The 10,090-nt window shown below is 40.2% G+C and overlaps 2 protein-coding genes across 2 annotated transcripts; one reads left to right on the top strand and one right to left on the bottom strand.

The window, feature by feature from the left end:
* The first annotated feature begins 408 nt into the window (after positions 1–408).
* TRAPPC2 (trafficking protein particle complex 2) lies at positions 409–3,660 on the top strand. Its single transcript, XM_008944129.1, has 4 exons — positions 409–518; positions 1,803–1,947; positions 2,683–2,768; positions 3,328–3,660. The coding sequence occupies exons 1-4, from the start codon at positions 426–428 to the stop codon at positions 3,424–3,426; spliced, it is 423 nt and encodes a 140-aa protein (XP_008942377.1). The 5' UTR covers positions 409–425; the 3' UTR covers positions 3,427–3,660.
* Positions 3,661–8,255: 4,595 nt separating this feature from the next.
* RAB9A (RAB9A, member RAS oncogene family) lies at positions 8,256–9,335 on the bottom strand. Its single transcript, XM_008944116.1, has one exon. It carries the CDS (start codon positions 9,297–9,299, stop codon positions 8,694–8,696), a length of 606 nt encoding a protein of 201 aa, XP_008942364.1. The 5' UTR covers positions 9,300–9,335; the 3' UTR covers positions 8,256–8,693.
* Between the last annotated feature and the right edge of the window lie 755 nt (positions 9,336–10,090).

The following is a 10,090-nucleotide window of genomic DNA, read 5'->3' as shown; positions in this document are numbered from 1 at the left end:
GCCGGTCTCTGCAGGGTCGTGTGCGAGGGGCAGTGCGCCCGTCCCCCGCCGCCCTGCTGCCTGCCTGCCTGCCTGCGGGGCTCGGGGCCTGAGGAGGAGACCCTTCGGAGAAAGGTGCACCGCGGTACTTTGTGGGGCCATCAGGACATTAGTCATCAGTCAGTTGTAGAGCAAGAGTTTTCTAGATTCACAAGGTTCACTTCCAGGTGATGTTTCACTGTCTTAAGGATATTCCGCCCCCTTCCCCTTTTTTTTCGGATAAATGTGCATACCTAAGAGTTTCGCTCTCTTTAGCCTACGGCGAATACAAATAGGTAGCATGCTGACTGATTTTTAGGAACGTTTTCAGGTGGATCGAGAGTTTGTACGTAGACTCATGAGTAAAACATGTCTGTCTTTTCTTGTAAGGAGCACTACGCTGAAGAATGTCTGGAAGTTTTTACTTTGTGATTGTCGGTCATCATGATAATCCCATATTTGAAATGGAATTTCTGCCTCCTGGGAAGGTAGAGTCCAAGGTATGTCTTTCACCCTGTGATACTCTTATGATATAATTATGTTGCATTTTCTTTGATAATTTTACAGCATATTACAAGCATGACCAGCAAGTTGTTAAAAGCATTACTGGTATCTGATTTTCTCGTGTTTTTTACAGAAACTTTGTCATAGGGAGTAGAACTCTGGAGTTACTGAGTCTTTTAAAAATTCTCTGCCAAATCATGCTAGTTCTTCCTTAGATGTTTAATGCTGTATGCTAGTCATGCCTCAGTCATTGCTCTTAGTGTGTACAGCTTTTATAATATCTATTCGTTATTTAATGCTACTTACTGTCATTCTCTTTTTTAAGACATCTGTATACAGAAGTAAGGTAAAGGAAGGAACATACATTTGAAAGTTCTATTGATTCCTTTACTTTTTATGCTAAAAAAAAAAAAATCTTATTTTTAAATCATCTTCAGTCATACTTGCTTTTAAGTAAGAAAGTCTGAAAACTTGTTTGATAAATACAAGTTGAAAGTGTGATAAATGTAAGACTACTCAATAAGTAGAGTTTCAAGCGGGAAAAGAACAAATCTATCCATTGTGATATTACATCAAAGACAAAATAGCCTTCAGAATAGGAGTGTGTGGATCTCTAAGTGTGTCCAAAAATGGATGTATATGCTGTCACTGATCTGAAGAACATGGAGCCTTCTGTGTTTTGAACCAGATCAAAAATAAGGCTGGTCGGACTAGACTTAGCAAGCCTGAGAATGGGTCAGGTACTGGAAAAATTAATTTTCTGCTTTCTGCTTAATGGAAATAACTTGGCTCAGATAAGCTGCTTCTCTGACTGAAGTACCAGATTTTCTCCTGAGAGGGAATCTAAACTCCATGTGCACCAGAGCAGAACTTGCAAAACCAGGTGACTGCAAAGCAGAGAGAAAGGGACTTCTAGCAGGACCTCTGTTGTAGAGTAAGTTTGCAATGTGAGAAGACCCATTGGTAAACCAAAGAAGTCATGCTTTAATTCATTCCTGAGCTATAAGTACAGCCCTTATTGGTTTTGCTGCTCTTGACTGGTTTTGTGATGACCTTTTTACTGTGAGCTTTTTTCTCCCTTGAAACCAAGTGTTATGACAATATATACTAGTTGTATTTAATTACAGGCTGGCACGTGTGGCAGAAAAGAATGGTATATATGGTATACATAAAGTCATGCAACTTGAAGCACTAGTTGTTCAGCATCTTGAGCAGATTACTGTTTATATTTCACTCCTTTCACTGAATTACTAATCCTTTGATTTTTGAAAATACGTTAGGATGATCATCGCCATCTCAACCAGTTCATTGCCCATGCTGCTCTTGACCTAGTAGATGAGAACATGTGGCTTTCTAACAACATGTATCTGAAGACTGTGGACAAGTTTAATGAATGGTTTGTTTCTGCTTTTGTCACAGCTGGACATATCCTTCCCTCTGCTTTCTTTCTGTCTATACAGGAAAGGGGTAAATTAGATAAAATGAGCCTGGAACAGATTTTTCTGGTTATTCACAGCTATTATTGCTAGAGTAAGTCACCAGGATGAAGTTGGGAGGCACATCCCCAACTGAAAATTGGGACCAATTGGAAAGATTTGTTTTTTTTTCCTTTTGAGGGAGCTGAAATAGCCTAGTGAAATGTGGAGCTGACATGGAGCAGAGGAAGGAGATGAGAGGGTCTGAGCAAGCTTGTATGATCCTGTGTTCCCATTAAGAGAGGAAGAGCAAGGGTAAATATGCTTACTGTCAATCACACTCAGCTTGAAAATGGAGTGTCAGAGCTCCACCTTAAGCACAAGTAGTCCTAGAAGTGTTTGCTGTGAAGCATTTGTTACACATAGCAAGTAACATTGAATGGCAGTGTAACTTCAGGAGTCTGTGGCAGAGGTTCTGAGAGCATGGGATTGTATCACTTTCAAGAATAACCTTGAATAGAGACATGATTATTTTCAAATAAGGGAATTTTTCAATATAAAGATAATGCTTTCTAGATTTTAGTGCTTTGGTTACTTCATTAAATACTTCCTCCTGTAGAGTCAGTGCTATTCATGTACAGCCAAAGGGTTTAAGTATGTGCAGAGTTGGGTGTAAGCGCTTATCTCAGGGTATGTGACATGTCTCTCTTCTTTGTAAAAGTTAAAATTTCCTTAACTGCTTTACATATGAGATTTATAATGCTCCATGACGTAAGGCAAGAAGATGGCATTAAGAACTTCTTTAACGACGTCTATGACTTGTACATAAAGGTGAGGGCCCACATGGCACGGGGCTGCCTGCCCTGGCACATCTCCTCCTGGGGGCCTCTGCAGGTGGAGAGAAGAGTTTTATAAATTAAGAACCGTGCTCTTTCAGGATGTATTATTTGTTTAGCCCAGTGATTTGGGGCAGTACTGTGCCATTAATGGCAACAATGAAGCAAAGGGCTGTTGTACAGAAGCCTGGTTGAAGAGCTCAGTACTCAGAACAAGCAGCTCCTGTTCCCACAGCCTGGTGGTGCTTCCACCAGATGGGGCACTTGCCAGCACCGAGTGGGAAGTGGCCATCTTGGCCCCCCCACGGGGAGCCAGTGCTGATTTCCAAACCAGCAATTTCCACCAGCGTCATGATGGGTTTGTTCTGAGGAGTTGGTGCTAAGGGGATGGCTGCATGCTTGTGTGGGGAGAATACAAGTGACTGTTTGGGTGCTGCTCTGTGCTCTTAAATGGCACTAAGTTGGCTGAAAACTAATAATGTAGTTGCCATTTGAAATAATATTTTCCAGTGATGGGTGTTGTGCTTATTGATGAGTTTTTCTTCTTTCCTCAGTTTGCAATGAATCCGTTTTATGAACTCAATTCTCCCATTCGATCCAGTGCCTTTGAGAGGAAAGTGCAGTTCCTGGGGAAGAAACACCTTCTAAGCTGAACAAATAAATTCCCCAAGTGAGTGCTTTTTCCACAGTTCTCATTATTTGAACTGCAGTTTTTCTGGCTAGTTCTCAGCATGTTTGATATGCATCCTCTGAGGATTGACAAATTGGATGCCAAAGAAGCTTTTTTTTTTTCCTGATACAGATAAGAACAGGCAAGCTTCACTGGTTAAAACGTGTCTATCTTAATGAGTTTCCCTTTATGCACTCTGAAAACTAAGTTTAAAATTGGTGGTGGCTGAGACATGTGGGTGTCAATGCAGATGCAAAATCTAAGCCTCTTATACAGGGAGGAAATCAGATCTAAACATAAAAGACTTCTCCAGTCATGTGAATTAATACAAGCAAAAGGGAATTCTTGTCTATTTGGCCTAAATTTTATTATAAACTTTTCCATTTACAGTCCTTTGCTAGAGAACTTACTCAGCAGACTAACTAGACTAATCTTACTCTTTGTGGTTACTAAATCAGGTCTGTATTTATAATGTGTAATATATGTATTATAAAGTCCTCAATAAACAGAAGATTTATCAGTAAAGCTCTGTCTTCAGTATTTCAAGAAGTTTTGAGAAAAAACCTTCATGTTTTAAAGCTTAGCATTGCAAATTTCCATATGTTGAGTTCAATACAAGTTTAGCTGTAGCGTTGCGTCAGTGGAAGGAATGAAGCAGACCAAGACAGTTGTGTCTGCCCCATTTAATTCTAATTTACATATGGAAGAAACCCAAACTCAATTTACATGTTCAAGCCCTCCTTTTTCCATTGTCTGTGCACGTCCTGCAAATTTCTTTTTGAAAATTCTGTTTAGAGTAAGATCGTTGAAGCATGGAACTCAATTTGTTGGAGTTTCAGAAAGGCATTATTTGGTCTGTCTGGCCACTGTTCCATTGTAAAACGTGCTTGGGGACCCTTCTGCAAAACTCGCCATCATTCCAAACCAGTGATTTTTAAATGGGGCATTTGGCACATCTGCACCTGATGCTTTGGTTGGTTTCACAATCTTTGAAGTCACCTGTTTCCTTTTTGCAGCCAATCTGTGTAAGCTATCTTCTTGGACTGTTTCTTTAAATGGCTGAAGAGTAGTTTCCAAAGGCAGTGGCATGCTTTTATAGGAAGCACGTTTTCCATAGTCTGTGTAACCATGTAACCAAGGGACTGTGTGTATCTGCTTTACACGCGGACTCAGTCATTGCTCCTTTGTCATTTACACCTATCCTAAACTGTTGCTGTAAAATACTCCATGTGAAAAAAGAGCACAATATAATGATTGCAATGTTTACCTTAAATAAAAGGTGGAATGATGCAGTATGGATGCCTGCTGAGTATACTTGAAATCATTTAGGAGAACAGGTGACCCCGGTGAGGCTACCTTTATTGCTGGGGTGGCAGATGAAGATGTGAATGCTTGTCTTTGCAGTATTACTTCAGAAAGAGTGCATTATGCAGCATTTTGATGGCATGTAATCTTATGTAAATCAGCTGGGTTGGGTTTGTATTTTTGTTTTCTGTATACATGAAACACGCTTGAGGTAAAGGATCCTCGTCCTGTGATGAGAAGCCACTAAGTTGGAGCTGTTACATTGTTTTCTGCCCCCTCCCTAGTAGCAGGATGGATGCAGAAATACTACCAGTTAAGATTCACTGAAGAAATACTTGCCACTTATACTACTTAATGTAAGTAAAAGTTTTGGCAGTGATGAAGGATTAGTGCTAAGAGTTTCTGCCACTCTTATAAACTGTGGGGGGGGTTTTAAAATTGCATTTTCTGCCAGCACACAGTAGGAACTTATGTAAACCAAAATGATTTTCCCTTGCCTGATCTGGGAAGGCAGTTAGGCAGCAGTGCCTCTTCTTGCCCCCATACATCTTTCCCTTTTTTGCCTGTATAGGATTTGTAAATGAGAAACACAGTCAGTCTTGTGGGTCTGCCCAGGCTTTAGGAAAACAAGCTGTAACTGCCCAGAGGCAAGGGAGAAGGATGTCCCAACTCATTACATTAATCATTATAGCTGGCAGTGAGGAATGTCCCAGAATTCTGAAGGACCTTGGCAGGGATTACCCTGCCTGTGGAGGAACACTTGGTCGTGCTTTGGTTTGTGACTTTACAATAAGCTGAAAGGCTGTAACCTGGCAGTGACAGGTGAAGGATGCCCTGTGATCAGCTACACTGACAAATCTGCTCGAGGCATGCAAGATGCAGTTCTAGCATGCTTCAGGCACTGAACAGTTCCTCAGCAGCCAAGGCAGAAGAGAGACCTCCTTTGCAAATTCTTTGTCCATGCCCCATCTCAGAGGCTTAGGAATAAGAATTCAAATGAAGTCTGTTGCAGTATGAGAAAACAGCAGACAACCTGTATTATGTAATAAAGGCAAAAATCCAAAGTTTGCATTTAAGGGACTGGAATTAACCTAAATGGTACAAAAATCAAGTGTAAGGAAATGAGAACATTACCACAAGCTAAGAGCATGAACCAGCTCTAACAAAAGCAACTTAGACTCCACTTTCTGCAAGGTTCTGTCACTGCTTAGGTAACCTCTCACATGACTTAAAGCAAGGCCCCTTTGAGGAGCAGAGGAACAGTTGGAGCCATCAGGCCAGCTTCTGGCAGCAGTCTGGTATTAAGCAGCTGCATGCTGTGCTTCAACACAAGCTGCTAGCAGCTGGCTTCTTCTGCCCCTTCCTATTTTGCTGTCTGTCCTAGAACAGACAGCTTTCACCATGCCCACCAAGATGATATGAGAGTATCTTTTATTCCTCATTTTAAAGGACATCTGGAACTTTCCATACATCTTATATAGTATGCTCTGTCACTCTGCAGAACTGAATATTCCCCCCAAATACCTGAGGTACATTAGTACTTGGAACAACCCAGTAAATTCAAACACAAGCCACAGGTGCCTACCTTACCTCACGATTGGATGATACAAAGCTTTCACAAATACAGAAACCCCTGTTTGATACTAAGCATTACAATTTTTTCTCCCTCTAAGACCAAATCCTGACCTCAGTGTACTTCCTATACTCTTTATTTTTAATGCAAACCCCTCTTTATCTTTACTAGCCATTTTGGCAAGTGGAGTTTTGTTACAGCAGCTTCCAGGGCACAAGCAACACTCCTGTTGCATTAAATCTCATTTAACTTTATTAAACCTACTTCTCAGATGAAGGCTTAGTAACCATGATGCTATGGAAGGGGGATGGGCAGGAAAACACAGATGGAAATTTGAGCCCATGAGAGACACAATGGCTCTCACCCTTAACTGCTTCCTTTGAGCAATCTTATTTGAAACACATTGATCATTCTCCAGTCACAGTAGCTTCATCTCCTGTTTTGTTGCTGCCATAACCTCTGCTAAAATGAACATTTTTAATAGTTTTACAATAATGTCATTAGCTTAGTGGGTCCTAACACAATCTATTTTTAAAGCCTTTTGCTCTCTCAGCTTAAGATTAAGACAAACTGAGCTAAGATTTTATTCACAGATCTTTTCAGTCATTGCCTAGAAATTAAATATAACAGAAGTAGCAGCTCGAGCTGTATTTAGCTGTTAGGGGACTGAAGTCTCTGAACAGTTTTGTCACCGCGTATGCAGGACTGTAAGAATTAACTCACTTAGGAATGTGCGAGAGCGAAAAAGATGTCACACTGAAGCAGCAGCAGATCTGTGGAGTAAAATTGTCCTGGACAGGTTCAAGCAAGAATACAGTACATTCAGAAAAGCATATTAAGAGCAACAAGGTGGTTTGTTTTGCAAGCTTTACTTCCAAATAATTACACCTGGTACAGACTGAACAGATATGTTAAGAGCAAATGTGCTGTTACTGTACTCTCAAGAAATGCTTTTCTACTGGAACAGAAGAGTTGCTGTACAGAAAGCAGAGTCTGTGTGGTTTAATGAAGAGCAGGACCTGTCCTACAGGCCTCAGAGGCTTCCTTCTGAAGTCCACAAGGTGTGCACGTGTGTCTGCTGGTGGTCAGACTGCACATGGAAGCAATAGTTAAAAGGACAGCGGGTACCCAGAGCCAACACTCAGCAACTGTTCATACAAGTAGTCTGCCATTTAACTGCAATGGAGAGCCCTAAATAACACCTGTGGTTTCACATGCACTGCTGCAGAAAGGCTGCCCATTAAACACAGAACTTGTGTTCATTATTGTGTAATGAGTACAGTAATATAAAAGGCATCATCTTAAATATCTATGTCCATATCCTAAAACTGCAAATTAAGGATTGAATTCAGCTCATACACTACCTGTAGGTATTTACTTGTATCAGGGCTGAAAGCTGTCACAAGTCAAGGGTTTCCTGAGTTCTCTACATATTGCCAATCCTTAGTTTCACAGTGCAGAGATTATGGGGTAAACACATTCATAGCTCAGGTTAATAGGAACAAGATGTCTGGAACTTTAAGGCTGTGTACTGGAAGTTCTCTTACACATTTTCATCATGTGAATCCCTTCAAGTGCTATTAAAGCTGACTGAATAAAACACATCTTTTCCATAACTGAAAATTGTTACACTTCTGTTACTCAGATTCTTTCACTGTACTGATCAAAAATGTGCTAGAATGGGACTTAAAGCAAAGACATGTATCAACTTAAAAAATCATCAGTATCTTGCTTTAAACTGGTGGGAAAATTAGTACAGCATTAGAATAGGAAATGAAAGGAAAATGGGAATTAAATATGTAGGAAATTTATTTCCTACTTTAAAACCTACATAAATTATAGCAACATTAGGCAATTAGAGAAGACCTGAAGGTAATTTATATTAACTTAGAATAAACACATTAGAGATGAAGTACCACTCACTGCAAAAGGAATGTAGTGAGACTGAGGTTTAATATCTAGCATTGTTAAGAAACTGACTTCTCGTGAAACAAAAACGGAATGCTGATTTCATAAAAATATACACATATAAAAGTCTTTGTGCCAAATTCCAGAACAGTTTCTCCGAAGTAGTGCTTCTAGAACTTTCAAGTTTTAATTATATTCAGCGTATTTTATCATTTAAATGAAGTCAGCAAATTACATTCTTATATTAAGGTTTTTACTTGATAACTTCCTGAACAGAAAGTGTCACTAATTCAGTAACAGATCGCTCATGAATGAGGATTTTTCTTTTGCTCCCCCAAGAAAGCATCAGAATATTACAATTTCAATATCAGAGTGAAACCCATTTTATCTTCTACACCTTCCCCATCCTTTTATAGAGCAAGCTAGTCAAAAAAATAATTTGGCAAAAAAAAAAAAAAATTAAGTTAACAACAAGATGAACTGGGTTTCGGTTTCCGGTGAAGGTTTACTGTATCTGTTTGAATAAAGTGATCTGATCTGTCTTCAGAGGCTAGAACTCTTCTAACAGCTTCTTCAAAGGCTGCTGCAACATTAGTGGCATCTTTTGCACTGGTTTCAAAATAGGGATAGTTGCCATTATTCCTGCACCAGTCTTGGGCTTCTTCTGTATACACTTGTCTTTCATCAATGTCAACTTTGTTACCCAGTATCACAAACGGAAAAGTTTCAGGCTCCTTGACATCTGCATAATAAATGAATTCTTTCTTCCAGTTGCTTAAGTTCTGGAAGCTTTGAGAGTCATCCACGCTGAAGGTTAGCAGGCAACAGTCAGAACCTCTATAGAAAGGAGTCCTCAAGCTCCTAAAACGTTCCTGACCTGCCGTGTCCCATATCTGCATTGTAACAAAATGTCCATCAACCTCCAACTCCTTATTTAAGAATTCCACACCTATTGTATGAAAAAGCTGTGCATCGAATTTGTTGGTGACGTATCTGTTCATGAGGGAACTCTTCCCAACTCCACCATCTCCTAGCAGTATCACTTTAAGGAGCGATGATTTTGCTGCCATTGTTATGAGAATAAATCCTCCTGGATTTGTAGACCTGTAAAGATTAAAGAAAATCATTAAAAAGGAGGGAATTGTGAGTGGAAAATTTTACACACAAGTATCTATAACATGTTAAAAGTCTACCAGCATCAAGTTTTATGTACAAAAGCAGGAGGACCACGTTAAACAGGTACTCAAGAACACCATGTGCTGAAGAGGTGTCTCTGCCACAGACTGCAGTCTGTAGGGCAGTCTGAGCTGTGCCCAACATGAATTACTGGTCTGTCACTTAAAACACCTAAAACCCCTAAACACTCCAGTCTTTCTGCAGAAGGGGCATCACATCATCTCAACAAGGGCAACGATTCTTTTACGTTCACTGAGAAAGATCCAATAATTTGGCTGGAGAGAGAGAGAGAGAGAGAGAGAGAACTGTATGGAGCACAAGCCTTGAGCTAGCCACTCCAGTGCCATGTTTCATTAGCAGAGTTATTGTTTAACATGCAAAAGTGTAGAGGAAGCTTTGGGAAGAAGGCAGGACACATCATCTCTTACTCTGGAGTAGCTGCTGCACTTCACCCAAAACTGCAACCAGACATGGAATTTGAAATTGGCCCACAGGGAACACAGTTCTCTACAGGACAAAGGCAAATGCTGTAGTTTTAAAGTCAGGTGACTCGGCACTGGTACACAAACATCCAGTATTTTACAGATTGTTTATTGCAGAACAGCCGCAATGAATGGAACACTATTACAGCTACTACAAAAGCAAATTCACTGTTGCTACTCCAAATGGCACACCGAGGCCAAGC

The sequence above is a fragment of the Merops nubicus genome, unplaced genomic scaffold, assembly GCF_000691845.1.
Source record: "Merops nubicus isolate BGI_N331 unplaced genomic scaffold, ASM69184v1 scaffold48260, whole genome shotgun sequence".
Classification (NCBI taxonomy): Eukaryota; Metazoa; Chordata; class Aves; order Coraciiformes; family Meropidae; genus Merops; species Merops nubicus.
Note: the sequence above shows the minus strand (reverse complement) of the source record. Positions and strands in the feature narration are given on the sequence as shown.